This window comes from Musa acuminata, chromosome BXJ3-4 (genome assembly GCF_036884655.1).
Source record: "Musa acuminata AAA Group cultivar baxijiao chromosome BXJ3-4, Cavendish_Baxijiao_AAA, whole genome shotgun sequence".
In the NCBI taxonomy this organism is placed as follows: Eukaryota; Viridiplantae; Streptophyta; class Magnoliopsida; order Zingiberales; family Musaceae; genus Musa; species Musa acuminata.
The window spans coordinates 1,330,183-1,346,176 of NC_088352.1; the positions used below are offsets into that span (position 1 = coordinate 1,330,183).

The window sequence follows — 15,994 nt, forward strand, 5'->3', positions numbered from 1 at the left end:
AGATTTCGCCAGCTGGCCGTTTGATCTTGCGACACGTCTCGATGGCCGCAATCCCGGTCCCTCTCGTCCGAGGACTCAACGTTTGCCGCGCCATATGACGACAGTACCCCATATCGATCCGTTGGATTCCCCTTGTCGGACGGGCGTTCTCGTCATTGGAGCGGGAAAGGCACTCCCAACCCGCTCGATGAATCAAGTTGGCTGGTCGGCCATTTCTCACTCCCCCCGATGACCATGTCTCAGCAGGACAAGTAGCAGAAGAGGAGGACGAATAGTAAGGTGAGCTTAGAGCACTGATGGCGAGGTCGAAGACGAAGCAGCTCTCGTACATCGCAGTGCCGTCGCAGTTCATTCACTCTCTCCACGGCCTCCACCTCTCCCCCAAGAAGGCCGCGCGGTTCCCCGGCCACCGCCTTCCGTCCCTTGCACGAAACCCGAAGTTCCTCCTACTCCTGCTCTTCTTCCTTCTCGCCCTGCTCCGCACCGTCAGGATCGGGTCCGAGCTCCACCGCCTCCTCCCCTTTCCCTCCGTCCCCTGCTCGCACTCTTCGTCGACCGAATCGGCGTGGGCTGCCGACAAATCGGCGGTGGTGTCGGTAGGAGTTGATGGTGGCGATGTGGGAGAGGTGGTGGGGGAGTTTTGGAGGCAGCCGGATGGAATGGGATACTCGCCGTGCCTTAACTTCAGCGAGGAGTTCCGGATGGAGAGCGAGGCTGCTCGAGGAGTCAGGCGGCGGAAGTACTTGCTGGTGGTGGTCTCCGGTGGGCTCAACCAGCAGCGGAACCAGATCGTCGATGCGGTGGTGATCGCTCGCATCCTCGGGGCGGCGCTCGTCGTCCCTGTTCTCCAGGTCAATGTCATCTGGGGCGACGAAAGGTGCCATTTTGCGAGTCCATCTTGTTACTTTCGAGAGAATCTAGGATCAAAATCCTATCTTTGCTACTGTCTTCTTCCTTATCTGCCATTTTAGTTCCAACATTAGAAAGTTTTGAACCCTTTTACCATCTATTGTCCTCAAAAGGAAGCTCACACCCGAGTTTTTATGGAATCTGGAGATAACTATACTCTATATTAAGCATTTCTGGGTGCAAAGAATTTCTATTTCTGATCTATTATCCGTCGATCTGTTTATCCTCATCTCTTCATTTGGTTTCATGTGGCATCTAATTGTTTCTGCATCAATTTTTCGATTGGGCAGCGAGTTCTCTGATATATTTGATCTGGAGCATTTCAAGAGAGTTCTCGCCGACGATGTTAAGGTGGTGTCGTCGCTGCCGTCGACCCATATCAGAACGAGGCCAGTGGACGGGAAGCAGACCCCTCTCAATGTCCCCCCTAGCTGGATCCGGAATCGGTTCCTGAAGAAAGTATGTGCTTCTTTTCTCCAGTCTCATCAGTTGATGATGACTGAACCGTTGCTTCCTTCATAAAAGAAAGATGACCGAAGCGTCCTAATGGTTTTCTTCTCCAACCATTTGGTGGTGAATGGGAGATTAGAGCTGAGTCTGATGACATGCTGTCTACTTGTTCTTGTGATTGCAGCTCAACAGAGAAGGGGTTTTGCTTCTCAGAGGATTGGATTCCCGGTTGTCCAAAGACCTCCCACGTGACCTACAAAAGCTCCGATGCAAAGTAATCAGAACATCCAACCTTGTCTCTCTGATGTTCTTGTTTCATCGCAATTGTCCTTCTGAATCCACATGTTCGTCAACAGGTCGCCTTCCATGCCCTGAGGTTTGCAGCACCCATCCAGGAGTTGGGCAACAAGCTCGCCATGAGGATGCGGAGCAAGGGGCCTTACCTCGCTCTGCACCTTCGACTGGAGAGAGATGTGTGGGTGCGAACAGGGTGCCTTCCTGGGCTGAGCTCCGAGTACGACGAGATCATCCAAGAAGAGAGGAAGCTCCACCCGAAGCTCCTCACCGGTAGGTCCAACATGACCTACCACGAGCGCAAACTCGCCGGATTCTGCCCACTGAATGCTCTCGAAGTCACCAGGTAGAGGAATCAGGAAGCAAGTATGCATACATCTTGTGGGGAACTGAGGCCTACCTGCTCTGTTTCAGGCTGCTGAAAGCACTAGGAGCTCCCCCGGATGCGATGATATACTGGGCAGGCGGCGAGCCGTTCGGAGGACCGGAGGCGCTGCTGCCTTTGACGAGAGAGTTCCCGCATCTGTACAACAAGGAGAATCTGTCGCTGCCCGGCGAACTCGAACCGTTCGCGAAGAAGGCCTCCCTCCTAGCAGCTATCGACTACATCGTTTGCGAACAGAGTGACGTGTTCATGCCCTCCCATGGGGGAAACATGGGGCACCTGATGCAGGGCCACCGGGCATTCGCCGGGCACCGAAAGTTCATCACCCCCAACAAGCGTCAGATGCTCCCATATTTCCTTGACGCCTCTCTTCCCGAGCTCGAATTCCATCGGATCATCAAGGAACTCCACCGAGGATCGCTCGGCCAGCCCGAGTGGAGGAGCGACAAGGTCGACAAGGACGTCACTGCTTTCCCAGCTCCCGAGTGCATGTGCAATGGAACAAGCAGGAGTTCGGCGCTGTGAGCTTCTTCCTCTGCGAAGAGAGACCGCAATGTGGAGAGCAAAAGCATTTTAATGCAGAGAGTGATGCCATTGATGGAAGTATCTTCTGCTGCTTCTTTTCTGTAGGCTTAATTTTAGAGGTCACAGAGTGGATCATTTACATGCTAAGGATGAGATTGATTTGATTCTTTGTAGTGCTTGTGTACTCTGGTGCGTAGTATCGATTTGCTTTGTTCTCTACTGCAAGCGAGCCCAGTGGAGGTTGGCAAGCTCACTTGTGTATCACTGCAGCTCTTGCCAGTCTTCGGATCTATAAATGATTTAGAAACGTCCAAATGCATGAGATATCCTTTGAAATTAAGATCACATCACGTAATAAGTCTCAAGGAATGCTTGTGCCATTTGAACACTGATAAATCATATACATTAGAAAACCTTAGTCTTCGTTAAATCACATGCATATCCCTAAGCTTTTTCATAGATCTATAAAATATAATCATTATCCGTCTTTTATAAGTGTTGTTTCTAATCAGACGGTCACGAGCATTTGAATGACGAACACGGGCCATGGACGTACCAGCAGCCGTCTGATCAAGAGGCGAGAGATGGAGGGTGTTCTAGTAATTTTGTGGGTCTTACACCCCACCGTGTAGAACTCCGCCTGGGGTTTGGGGCAGCTCCTCCTCCGTCGAGTAATTTTACGCCCAAAACGTCGAGGTACATCTTTTTCCCCAAATTGATTCCGCCTGTTGTCATGGTTTTCCTTTTAGTTACTCTGATCCAGCAATTTCCTTTTCTATTTTTCCCGATTTTGGTTCTTAATCTGTTCCCTCGCTTTAATTTTGGTCCGGTTTTCCTTGATCTTTGAGTTCTATTGCAAATTTTAGATTAAAACTGCGTTTTCAGTCGATCTTGAATTTCTAGGGTTTCATTTCATCCTAATCCATCTGTATCGACTGGAAGAGAAGATGGATCCGTCGGAGATGAGATATCTGGAGGTCGAGGATTCTCCAGTTATGAAGACAATTAAGGGCGCAACGACGGGTTTAGTAGCAGGAACCATTTGAGGCACCATTGTTGCTACTTGGTATGATGTGCCTCGTGTGGAGCGGAACGTAGCTTTTCCGGGGTTGATAAGAACGTTGAAGATGTGCGCTTTGCTGCCGTCGGAGGACTGTACATTGGCGTGGAGCAGTCAGTACAAAAGCAAAGGTTGAAGAGTGATTTCATAAATCGTGCTGTGGGTGCTTTTGTCGCCGGAGCAACTGTTCATGGCTTCAAAGGTAAAACATCCTTTTCTGTTTTCATGTAGTAATGATATACGGAATCTAAACCTGCAATTTTTTTTATATAACTCATAAGTTTCTAAATATCTCAATTTTCTATCATGTTACTTGTAGTTTATATAGATTTGTAACATGCGTTATATCCTGTTTTATTAAGCTGGTTTATTTTGTGCTATCTTTCTCCACTTGAATTACAGAATGCTGCTAATGCTTTGTATACAGTATCAAACAAGTATTCAAGTATGAGTCTTGAATTTACCTAATATGGAATTTCAGTAGTTCTAGTAGAGCCTCAAGAAGATTATTAAAAAAAATGAACAAATAAAACTTGGTAGTGTTATCAGAAGAAAAAAAGGGTACCAAATCTTGAATTTGCTAATTTTAGATACAGAACAGAAAATAAAGAACTGTTTATGATTTGTTGAAGTTGATTGTTTTTCTTATTTATTAAGTGGTATTATTTGTGAAGAAAGTACATATTCTAAAATCACATATACCTAAATGAAGTTTTTTGTTGCATTCTGTTATTCCTTATATTTTGTTTAAGAAATTATAAGAGTTGAAACTTCTAATCTCAGGAAATCCCATGCTTATGGAAAATAGTTTGAGGAGTTCTTTGACTTGTTTGGTCTTTTGCAAAGTTAAAGTTGCTTAAAATGTTTGATAGTTACTAGATACCTTAAGTAGCTGAGATAATTAAGAAAACATAATTAATATTTTGTATAAGGAGAGAGAGAGAAAGACCTAAAAAGATTTTAATAGAAACTATAAATAAAGATTTAGATATTCTAAACTTAACTATACATATGACCTTTTACATATCTTAATGGTGGTAAAATATCCATATAGCCAATCCAAAATAGTTGAGACTTATGACTTTGTTGTTGTTTATGAAAATTCTTGAGATTGAATTTCTGGCTAAAGCTAGTCCAAAATGTAGACATATATGTGTTAACTACTTAACTAGTTTACAAAGTTTTCATCAATGTTAATCACTATTCTGTAAGTGGAAAGATATAATTATATGCAAGTTTCTATCTTCCACCTGAGTTATGTTGCTTGGTTGAAACAAAGATGCCATGATTTTGCTTTCTGTTCTGCTGACTTGCAATTGTGGTTACTGATACTATTTCCCTTGTTCGGGCAGGAATAATATTCTAGTGAATTTATAGTATCTGTCTGTAAGGATCTTCTATGGAGTAAATTCGTCAATTCTGCATATCTCTATGCTATGACATCATGCTTTTCTTGTTGGGTCATTCAGATTACCTTATTTTTCCTTATGTTGATCTGTGCCTCATTCAATGTACAGGTAGGAGCATTCCAACAGCGATCTCTGCAGGATCAGCTCTTGCATTCACTTCTGCTGTGTTGGATATTGGAGGACGGACAACAAGAGTTGACAATGGAAAGGAGTGCTTCCCCTACACTACTGAGGAGGTCTACTGCTGATTGATTTCTTGTATGAGGTACTCGGCATCTTAAGGAATATATTGTTTGGCTTCTCTTCCACCTTGATAGTTGATCTATTAAAATATAATTATATATATTTGATTAATGTTAGATCTCAAGCTATTGACATTTTTAGGTATGTATAAATAAAATCAAAAGATAATTATATATAAAAGTTAAAGTTATTAATTTAAAATAGGACACAAGAGGAAGACAACATAAGGAGAGAATGTATGAAAGAAATGGGTTATCCAATACAGAAATGACTTACAATAAGCTAAATATTATCTAAGCTAATTTTTCTGATGGTGGTTGCAGAAGAGTCTAGATTGATCGTCTACAATGCTTAATTAATGATTAATGATATCATGTGAAAGAAGTAAACCTTGAAAATTAGGGTTTAATTCTTTTATAATTTTTTTTAATTATTATCAGAATTTTTAATTTTTAATTTTTAAAATTTCCTTTGATGATGTTTGTAGTATTCTCTCCCCCCTCACAAGTAACATGCTAATTAATGATAGGATGCACGTACGCCGCCACGCGCTCTCATGTTGAGCAGATCGATAGTTTGGCTATCCGATGATTCGTATTCCTCACGTGTTTTGCAGGTTGCTTTCATCAAATATCAGCCGTCCGTTCCAAATTTAAGAAGGGCCGGCCAATTGTGATGCCCCATGCGCCCCAATCTCTCCGATCCTAACTGAGCAAGGCAGGGTTTCTAAGTGGGGGAAGGAAGGAAGGGATGCCTCGCAAGACCTTTGACGCCGATCTCTCCAACTTCGACCAGGTTTTCGGGGGATTCACCAAGTCGGAGACGACGGAGGGCTCCCCATCGGAACCAGGTCATCTCAAGTTTCTTCTTTTCTTGGCCGACAAGGATCCCTCTACCAATCGCAGCTGGTGCCCTGGTACATTGTTCCGCTTGCCCTTTCCGCTCCTCCTCTCTTAGATCAGATCTGTTGCACTTTCTTCTTTCTCCTCTCTCTTTCTGCTTGAGAACGACCCACTACGACGTAAAACCCTTCGAGTTTTTGTCTTTGATATCTATTAGTTCTTCTTACTCTGTTGTTCGATCCAGTACTTGGATGAAGGCTGTGCATAGTGATCTCAGATTGATGGCCTATTTGCCAACTTGGAGAGAATCTTCTATTGGAAAAAAAAAGACCTTGTAATCCCACAGTGAAAAATAGTTCCCAAGTATTTGAATCTATAGGAGCATGTTCCGATCCTACATCCTATATTCGTTACGTAAGAACAAACAAGAAACAATAAACGTCAAAGCAAATTCCTGGTTCATCCAAGCACTTCATGTTAAGCTCTTAGATGGCTTTTTTAACTAATCTTTGTTTTGAATTTTAATTTGATGCCTTTCCATCAATGGAATCAGTTCCATTGTTCTCTCTCGATTCCTTGTAGCCGTAATTAAAGTGGGTTCATTGAGTTTATGGACACCCTTGTTTATAGTGACTCAAGATTCTTTTTTTAAGGTTATCATTTGGATATATTTCTACTGGTTGATCTTTGCCTGTTGTTTGTTATTGTTATTTTGATTAATGTGGACTCTGTCTATGACTGATTAAAGGGTCATTGCCGAAGATATGCTAGTTAAAGAAAGGCTCCGCTAGTGTTGTTTTAGCAGTTCGTATGTGTAGATTATGATAGGTGAAGTTACTATCATTGCCTTCTTCATTGAAACATACTAAAGGTTGTTTCAGTACTAAATAGCTCAAAAATTCTGGTTTGTTTCCCATTTCTCTTCTTTTAACAAAGTAATATATGCATTTCATGTATTCTTTCTTTTTTCACTTGTAAAATTATTTTTATCTATCATCTAACTTTCAGGACTTAGTCATGATACTCTTGGACATAAATATAACAGAGCATGCTTGCATGCCACTCCTCTACTTGCAATTCCATATAGTCTTGGAAAACTCAGTGAATCTCAAGCAGTGTCAGCAACCATGGTCCAGTTCTTGCCAACTTCAGTCCGACTGCCCATTTTTTATATTTGCATTGATCCTGATTGCCACAGTCCCAATCTATGTGACCTGATATTGATAATTTATTTTTTCCCAATATGAAATTTTCAATCTGTACTTATAGGTAATCTCAGAGTTTAAAATGTCGGATAGGACATCTGAAATTGAGCAACCTATATTGAGTTTTTCTTGCTTCTAACTTGCTTTAGCTAGAAATCAGCACAGTCTAGCAAAAATTGGGATGAAAAAAATAAAAAAAATGATTCTTTTTCTCATGAATCATTAGACCTGAGTGCTCACTGCAAGAATTTGCTATCATATTGGACAAGATATCTTAGTTCCTTTTAACTATCTCATGAGACTTAAGGAAATATATTCCAAAATTTCTTATGTTTAGACCTGTAAAGCAAATAAATGGTTAAGAGAAACACTGATTCTATGTAAGCCAACATCCTGTAAATTTTGTGTGTTGCAATATGTGTGTGTGTGCATGTGCGCTTACGTGTGTGTCCTTGTGTGCACGTGTGCATATGCATCCATGCGTTTGTGACATTTGTGTTAATGAGTAATCTTGATGTAGCCTTTGTAGGTTTACATCTTTATCCCTGTTTATGTTTGGATTTTCTTGCATTTGCATATTTAGAGATATGATTGGGTGGCTTTTTTTCAACTTTTCCGGGAATGCATTCTTCCTAGAGTGAGGTGTATGCTTGAATCCTTTGAATTTTAGGATGAGGAGCTAGAGGCTGTGTTTAATCTTATCTACACTAAGCAACTATTTGATATATCTTCTCAATGCTATGGATATAAGTGATCATAAGAAACTAATGTTTTTTTTTTTGCTTATTTTGTAGCATCGAAAGCTATTTAGATAATTGATGCATGATCAGATACGATTTGCAAACAAGATTCCAGGCAAAATCCATAATATCTTTTGTCTCTTGTAGCTTTAGGAAAATCCTAGGGACAAGCACAAAAGGAGTTGATCCAATCGGTCTTGTTTAATGCATAAAATAAGTCAGTAGCCCCTTTATGCAATGTAGCATATACTATGGCATGCTTTGGCAGAACAATCAAAAAGCTCTGCCTATGTGTTGGAAGATGGACATTGGGAAGAAGAATAAGGGAGAGTGGAGGCCCTCTGCCCGAGGGTAGAGTATCAATAATTTCAACTTTGAAAGCATCACTTTTGATCGCAATCATTTTGATTCAGAATTTGAGTTCTGTATGGGGCCTAAGAATGCCATTATTGTCCTCACATTTAAAATTTTGAAATTGTTTGGGATGTTTTTGCCAAACTATCCCTATGGTCTTTGAGTTCCTCATCTCATTAGAAGACACTCCCCTCTCGCACCTTATCATACCTCTCTGACTCACTATATGTTGCGTTTAATGTAGTAGGTGCCTTTATGAACCTCATCTTTGTGCCATCAGCACAATGAATGGGGGACTGAAGTTATTTGTTTCTTCTCTTGTACTTGAGGTGAAACATTCTTGCTTCTTCATGGTCAACTATATCTCTTAGACCATGTATAATGATTTAGGAAAAAAAGCAGAGTGTGACAGGCTTATCTCTAGGTGGCTTGAAATAGTATGACGTTTTATTTTAGTTCTGTGAAGGTTGATAATTGTATGACGTTTTATTGTTCAGGGCTTGAAATAGTATTAACTTTTATTATTATTATTATTATTATTATGCCCGTCAGATTCGGCAAGCTTTTTATTTACTAAGCGATTTAAATGCTATTCTATTTGTAGATTGCAATGTAGCAGAGCCCATCATATATGAAAAGCTGGAAGCATCAAATAGCAATCTTGTACTTTTGAGAGCATATGTTGGAGATAGACCTACGTGGAGAAACCCTAGCCATCCATGGAGGGTAGACCCTAGGTTCAAGCTCAAGGGTGTGCCCACGCTTATTCGTTGGGAGAATGAAGCTGTTGCTGGACGCCTTGAGGACTACGAAGCCCATATCGGAGATAAGATTGATTCCATTCTCGCTAGCAATTGATCTCTCTCTCTCTCTTTCACTACTTAGTCGAGAAAATAATGTTTAACCTCCTGGTTATGATACACACGTCAGAGTCATGTCACCGTTGAATCATTTGGTGGTCTGGAGAAAGTAAGCTGCTCCAAAACTTTTAATCTATGTGCCGTCTTGCAGAGAGCCTCTGTTCGTCTCTCTTTTCTCTGTGTTCCACTGGACCAAATGCTCATATATACATATATGTTCTTACAGTGCGTTCCACACGTTACGTCCTGTGGCGGCCCACGTTATATCTCTACTTTATCAACATCAATAGGTTGGCGAACATAAGTCTCTCTTTCTCGGTCATCCGGTTGGCAGGATAAAGGCCCTATTCATATATAGGAAAAGGATTTCTCTTCACATCCTTCTCATGAAGAAAATACTATCCATGAACCTTTCGCTATCCTGGCATGAACCTTTTCCGACACAGTCACAGTCTCCAACTATAGCTCCCTTCTAATCTATTATTCATTATGCAACATAATCGGTGCTTCATGTATCCATGCTCCACGCCATCGTAATACCGGCCATGAATCTGGTCACCTGTTAAATTGCTTCCGTCGGCAAGGTAAATTTAGGCTGGCCGGCTGTCTGTTTACTTATCTTCGTAGACTACAGTATGTAACACAAAAAGTCTAATTAGACCTTTTATTTTCACTGCTGCCGCTACACCCGTAATATGAGCTTGTTGGTCCCAATTCCCGTCGGTTCTCGCGTCGGAGATTGCTTCACGGTTCCGCCGCTCGGATTAGGACTCGTGTTTCCTCGAGAATCACAGAGCACGTGATCGAACATGAGGGTTTTTGTCTGTTCTGTTGGGCACTCTATTTATGCACCACTCAACTATTCACCCCTCACGTGTACCTGTCTTGCGGTTCGACAGAGTCGCTGGGCCCTTCCTCCAGTTAACATATAAATGCGTCGCAGCAGTTATTTTTTTCCACGTACACGGAACCTAGTTCGGCGGACAGACACATACTCCGCAGAGGCATGTGACGCGGGTCCCACCGACCTGAAGTCGGGCTTCAGTGAACCGCCTGGATTTAAGCGAGTCAAGTTTGTCTCGTGTTGCCCTCATCAGATTCATCCAACCTTACATTATGTTGATGATGACAACGTGGTGGTCTAAATCTTCTCATTACATGATTTGATGGTGCAGCGAGATATCGATGGCTTGAAACTTGAAGCATGAGACTCTCCTCCAAACGATCCCATTACTTCCTCGGTGACTCTGAGAGGCTGTAAAGAAAAAAGGACTGACGTCACGACACATGCAACAAACATTATTTCAACCCATAACTCCTGTCAGACTTGGGTGTTTCACGAGGTTTGCTGCCTCAGTCATGAGGTCGTAACAAATAGGACACACAACGACACTCTGCGGAACGTTGGATTAATATCAGAGGGCTGCGTCACAACCACGATCACCAACATTTATTCCGTTAGGCCGTGCCAGCTCCCGGTTACCACCCGAGTCTTCGTTTGCCTTTTTTGGTGAGAAATAAAGTGCGAAAGCCATTGACCCTTTCCTTTCGTGGACAAGCAACAATTTTTTCCTACCCTTTTTCTACCAAGGGCGGACCCGCGTCGAGGCATTTTCTATGCGAACTACAAGGCGGGTAGCTTCGGGGTAAAATATAACGCGTTCTTCAAAGTTTTTTTCTTCTTGTCCTATCTTTAGAGCAACAGTCCGCTGGATTCGTCTGCCGCGTCGGATAACGACAAGCTAATATGAAACGAAGCACGTGCCTCCGGTTCCCGCCTGCTCCCTTCCCGTACTTCCTCATATACTCCTCTTTATCTCATTTAATTTCACCGAAATCATGTTAATTTCTATCGTAATATGATTGTCTTGATGAGGACACAATCGTCCGAATGGGCGTATAAACCCGGTCACAAGGAAGAAGTTAGCAGAGACTCATCGCTTCGGCTAAGAGTTGGTATGGCTCCTCCATGTTTCCTCTCGACCGTGGCCGTCGTCCTCGTCCTGGCCGTCGCGGCCACGTCGACCGACGGCGCTTTCGGGTGCTCGGCTTCGGATCGGGCGGCTCTCCTGGCTTTTAAGTCGGCGCTTTCGGAGCCGTACCTGGGTATCTTCTCGTCGTGGACGGGCGACGCCTGCTGCTCCCGGTGGTACGGCGTGAGCTGCGACCCCACGACCGGGCGCGTAGCTGACATCTCCCTGCGCGGAGAGTCGGAAGACCCCATCCTCGCCGGCTCAGGCCGCTCCGGTGGCCTCATGTCCGGCCGCATCTCGCCGGAGGTCTGCCGCCTGGACCGTCTGGCCACCCTCATCCTTGCCGACTGGAAGCACATTTCCGGGCCCATTCCTCCGTGCCTCACCTCCCTTCCCTTCCTCCGCATCCTCGACCTCGTCGGCAACCGGCTCACCGGCACAATCCCCGCTGACATCGGCCGCCTCTCCCGCCTCGCAGTACTCAACGTCGCCGACAACCAGATCTCCGGTCACATCCCCGCCTCCCTCCCCGCCCTATCCTCACTCATGCACCTCGACCTCAGCAACAACCAGATCTCCGGCCCCATCCCGCACGACTTTGGCAACCTGCGCATGCTCAGCCGCGCCCTCCTCGGCCGCAACCGCATCTCCGGAACCATCCCCGCTTCCGTGGGCTACATGACCCGGCTCGCCGACCTCGACCTCGCTGAGAACCGCATCTCCGGGGAGATCCCAGCGACCCTGGGGTCCATGCCGGTGCTGTCCTCGCTCTACCTCGACTCGAACCGGCTCACCGGGCAGATCCCAGCGGCGCTGCTCAGAAGCCGGGGGCTCGGCATCCTGAACCTGAGCCGAAACGGCATCGAGGGGGAGATCCCGGACGTGTTCGGCTCCCGGTCGTACTACACGGCGCTGGACCTGTCGCACAACCGGCTAAGGGGCAGCGTGCCGAAGACGCTGGTGACGGCGGCGTACGTGGGGCACTTGGATCTCAGCCACAACCACCTCTGCGGCCCCATCCCGGCCGGTTCCCCCTTCGACCACCTCGAGGCCGCCTCCTTCACCAACAACGACTGCCTCTGCGGGGGGCCGCTGCCGGTTTGCAAGTGAGCCGAGCATTGAAATCCAATCCCGGTGAGGGCGTACCAACTCGTGTGTTTGCGTATGTGCGTGTGTGACGACCAGTGAGAGATGAATTCTTTAAAGTGTTACTATTACACCAAGTTCAAGCACGTTAAACTTGAACACCGGTTCATAAACGTGTAGAACCGAGAAGACTGGACAACTTCTATGGTTCAGTGTGGGTAATGTTATGGCCCTAACGAGTGCAAAAGTCGTATTATGCGTTTCTTACATTACATACTACTACTTACGAGTATATTTAACGATATGGTTGAGTTTGATAGCTGCATGAGATGATGCCATTTATTATGTCGTTCAGTTTCTCTAAATTGGACATGGACATGAGATCATGAGAAATTTCATACGTCTGCTCGCTCGTATTGCCATTTTACGGTCAATCTGACATGAAGATTAATGAAAATAATAGAAGATAAGGTTTTATTGAAGATGTGAAGAATTTTCCTATTTATTCAGCTTAAGAGGAATGATTTTCCTCAACAGAATATAAAAATCTTATCTTCTATCATATGCTCATGACAAGAATATCAATCTTTGATCGATGCAAAGAATGGTTTACAAACGATAGGCTTCATGAGTACGAGTATGACAAGAGCATATTAATATTGTTTCATCTCCTATTTATACAGATTAAGACGAAGGATTTTCCTCAACAGAATAAAGATTGTCTTCGATCTAATTTCATAGATTATCCGATCGAATCCGTTCGTCTTCTATCATTTATCTACCTTGCAATTGAATGAATCTACACTGAATTTGATTCATCGGATGATCAAAAATAATATTAACACATGCAATTCTCAGTTCGATTCCATATTTGACTTAGATATGATATCAGCAAACATTATTATTATTATTGTTAGACATGTTTTACTACACTCATTAGTGTTTCCGTAGCATGTACTCATCTTATTATAGATGTCACGTAATATCTTGTACGTCTTACAAAGCAACTTCCGGAACTTGGGAGAGACGATCAATCATGACATCTTCATCGAGTTGATGAGACAGCGCCAGAGCATACGTCGATGACAAGGACAGACGTCTCAAGAGAAGGCTGGTAACGATAAGACATAGAACAAAGAAAAGGACCGCGACCAAGTACCCATAATTGCGTCATGTCACGACTTCACTCCGTCACACCTCTGACGGCATTGTAAGGGAGTCGGCCGTCTCCCTAGTTCCAACCGTGTCGTGGTTGAAGTCGTGTTGCAAGTCGTCACGACTTTTAATTTGTATCCCCGAACCCACGTTTCTATCTGTTAAATTTAAGGTTACTCGATGACTTTGGTTCAAGAATTGGGTTTCGATTTTGGATCGGAATTATCATTTAGATTTTTTTGAATTAGTCAATCATGAAACTATTGAAAGGGATAGATTCAACTGTTAGAAATCGAGTATTCTAGTTCAGTTCCAATAGAACCGTAGTGTCTTTAGGGATGCTTAGGTGTCAAGATACGCGGTGGGCAGTCGTCCCCATCATGGAAAAGGCTTGATAGCTTTCGAACGTGGACTCAATAATTGTCACGGAAATGAAGAAGTTTTAGATGAGATAAGGCGACATGAACATGACTTCCGTTCCCTCTCTTTCTCTCTCTCTCTCTCTCTCTCATCAACCCTTTCTAGACTTGAGCCACACGAGATCGGAGGGTGCAGTGGTGCTCCTTGTGAGCCATGTGGGAGGAACCGGAGAGTGTGCTGGGAGTGTCGGAGTCGGTGGCCATGAATAATTGTCATGCAATATGAACAATTATAGAGTCCACCAGTCCCAGAAACAAAAAGAAAAGAGTCATCCAATCTCATATCTGTCTTCCGGAGCTGCACAGTATTGTACTTAATTTTATGGATATGGATGGCAAAGCACAGGACTGCATTTGCAGGTTTTCCTCTCGCAATGCCCGTCGTCGGTCCTCCAGTTTGAGTTGGGCACTTAAAAGAACGCTCCTTGCGGGGCCTTCTCTTCTAAAATGGAGCTTCCTGTAACACAAGTAATAGATTGCTGGCTTGCAGCAGCAGCAGAATAGGAGGGAGGGGTTCCTTGTCTCAAAATCTGGCCTTAATTCAGCACTTGCTGAAGGTGCCGTAAGGACGAGAGGCCTTGAACTATATCGATTACAGAGAGTATACGAGACTAGCTTTAACTAAACGTCCTCCGAATCCTTGAAGGTGAGAGTTTCCGATCCTAAATCGGTTGGTTCTGTACGTTGTGATCGATACTTATCAGTACAACAACTGTTGATGAATATATTCTTTTAGTTAAAGGTTTTTGATGACTCCTAATAGTCGCGACGACTTCTTCACCCATCACCTCCTGCACAATTGCCACTCGTCTTCACTCATCGCATCCTTCTCTCTTACTCTCACCGTCTTCTTCCTACCCTTATCTCGTAGAGCTCTTATTTCTCCTAATCTGTATAAATAGAAGAGGAAACATGTTAATGTATTGAAGTATTTTTAATTTCTTCAATAAAACTTCTTCACTTTTTCAATAAAACTTCTTTAGTAATTATGCTTTTCTTCATTCTCTCATTTCCTCAAGCCAACGACCTCAAGCCAACGACCAATGTTGTTGAGAAAAGTGAAACTTCGCCCTTGTCTTCGGCTAGTTACCAACGCCGCTGCAGCCATATTCCTAAGAGGCTCCCCAATTATAGGAGGAAATCTCTCTATTCTATTGAGGAAATTTTTTTCTCCTAATATGTATAAATAGGAGGGGAAAGATATTAATGTATTGAAACATTTTTTATTTCTTCGATAAAGCTTCTTTATTTCTTCAATAAAGTTTCTTACCCATTGCTTTCCGTGCGAACTTTCCGGTCTCCTTAATTGCCTCGGGTGCCATCTCCTTGAATGTGCTGCCCGATTACAGAATAGGGAGCGGTAAAGAATACATGCACAAGTTACAACAATACAAAATGCAACCGTGTCACAAACAAGCAACAATCGTACGACATGATCCAGATATTTTCTTTAGGTTCGACCTATTCAGCAAAGAATTCATTAAAGAAACATCAATTAGATACTAACACCACCAAATCCTTCCGATGATGATAAGCATCATCGAAGGTCAACAACTCCGGTTTTCAAGAGTACGTTCTAACACTCCAAATATTCAGGATAATTCTAGAAATTCATTCGATCATTGAAGTCCTTGACAATGTTCGAGTGACATCAAGATCCATGCAGCTAATTATATTGATGCAATCCAATCTTCATACCGTCGAATGCCAATCCTTTGCCACTTTCTGGCGGTTGAGAAAAATGAATTTGATGCAAGTGTTTGAAACCAGAAGTGACGAATTTGATGGAAATCAAATGTAATCAACACAAACAATTCTGAGCTCCTTTCCTCTTATGTTTAGATGTTACGATGACAATCATATACTGAACATGTGATGTTACGATGACAATCACGTGGTGTTGAATTTTTTCTTGTCCCTATAATTACTTCCAATCTTCATATTTTTGAACTTATTTGCTACGAACTTTCAAAGCCTCACTGATCAGTTTGGGATACTATCTTCAGAGAACAATATGTAAGTATGTATATATAAAAAGAATGCCACCTTCTCACTTACCTTCAACTATTTCCTGCACTATATATA

At 43.4% G+C, this 15,994-nt stretch overlaps 3 protein-coding genes and 1 pseudogene across 3 annotated transcripts; all 4 read left to right on the forward strand.

Annotated features, from left to right (window-relative positions):
- The first annotated feature begins 147 nt into the window (after positions 1-147).
- Positions 148-2,736, forward strand: LOC135636727 (O-fucosyltransferase 20-like). Its single transcript, XM_065148709.1, has 5 exons — positions 148-877; positions 1,200-1,368; positions 1,544-1,633; positions 1,716-1,999; positions 2,068-2,736. Exons 1-5 carry the CDS (start codon positions 297-299, stop codon positions 2,561-2,563), a joined length of 1,620 nt encoding a protein of 539 aa, XP_065004781.1. The 5' UTR covers positions 148-296; the 3' UTR covers positions 2,564-2,736.
- Positions 2,737-2,880: 144 nt separating this feature from the next.
- LOC135636728 (outer envelope pore protein 16-3, chloroplastic/mitochondrial-like) lies at positions 2,881-5,280 on the forward strand (annotated as a pseudogene).
- Positions 5,281-6,024: 744 nt separating this feature from the next.
- LOC135636729 (thioredoxin-like protein Clot) lies at positions 6,025-9,501 on the forward strand. The gene is made up of 2 exons (XM_065148710.1): positions 6,025-6,191; positions 9,021-9,501. Exons 1-2 carry the CDS (start codon positions 6,026-6,028, stop codon positions 9,272-9,274), a joined length of 420 nt encoding a protein of 139 aa, XP_065004782.1. The 5' UTR covers position 6,025; the 3' UTR covers positions 9,275-9,501.
- Positions 9,502-11,199: 1,698 nt separating this feature from the next.
- Positions 11,200-12,637, forward strand: LOC135635690 (DNA damage-repair/toleration protein DRT100-like). Its single transcript, XM_065146941.1, has one exon. The coding sequence runs from the start codon at positions 11,235-11,237 to the stop codon at positions 12,357-12,359; it is 1,125 nt and encodes a 374-aa protein (XP_065003013.1). The 5' UTR covers positions 11,200-11,234; the 3' UTR covers positions 12,360-12,637.
- The last annotated feature ends 3,357 nt before the right edge of the window (positions 12,638-15,994 follow it).

What these genes read in the sequence shown, in the direction of transcription:
- LOC135636727 (XM_065148709.1), top strand. Translation starts at nt 297, where the DNA reads ATGGCGAGGTCGAAGACGAAGCAGCTCTCGTACATCGCAGTGCCGTCG. An exon ending in GGAATCGGTTCCTGAAGAAA is followed by an intron (nt 1,369 to 1,543) that starts GTATGTGCTTCT and finishes TTGTGATTGCAG; the next exon opens with CTCAACAGAGAAGGGGTTTT. An exon ending in TACAAAAGCTCCGATGCAAA is followed by an intron (nt 1,634 to 1,715) that starts GTAATCAGAACA and finishes GTTCGTCAACAG; the next exon opens with GTCGCCTTCCATGCCCTGAG.
- LOC135635690 (XM_065146941.1), top strand. Translation starts at nt 11,235, where the DNA reads ATGGCTCCTCCATGTTTCCTCTCGACCGTGGCCGTCGTCCTCGTCCTG.
- LOC135636729 (XM_065148710.1), top strand. Translation starts at nt 6,026, where the DNA reads ATGCCTCGCAAGACCTTTGACGCCGATCTCTCCAACTTCGACCAGGTT. An exon ending in CAATCGCAGCTGGTGCCCTG is followed by an intron (nt 6,192 to 9,020) that starts GTACATTGTTCC and finishes TTCTATTTGTAG; the next exon opens with ATTGCAATGTAGCAGAGCCC.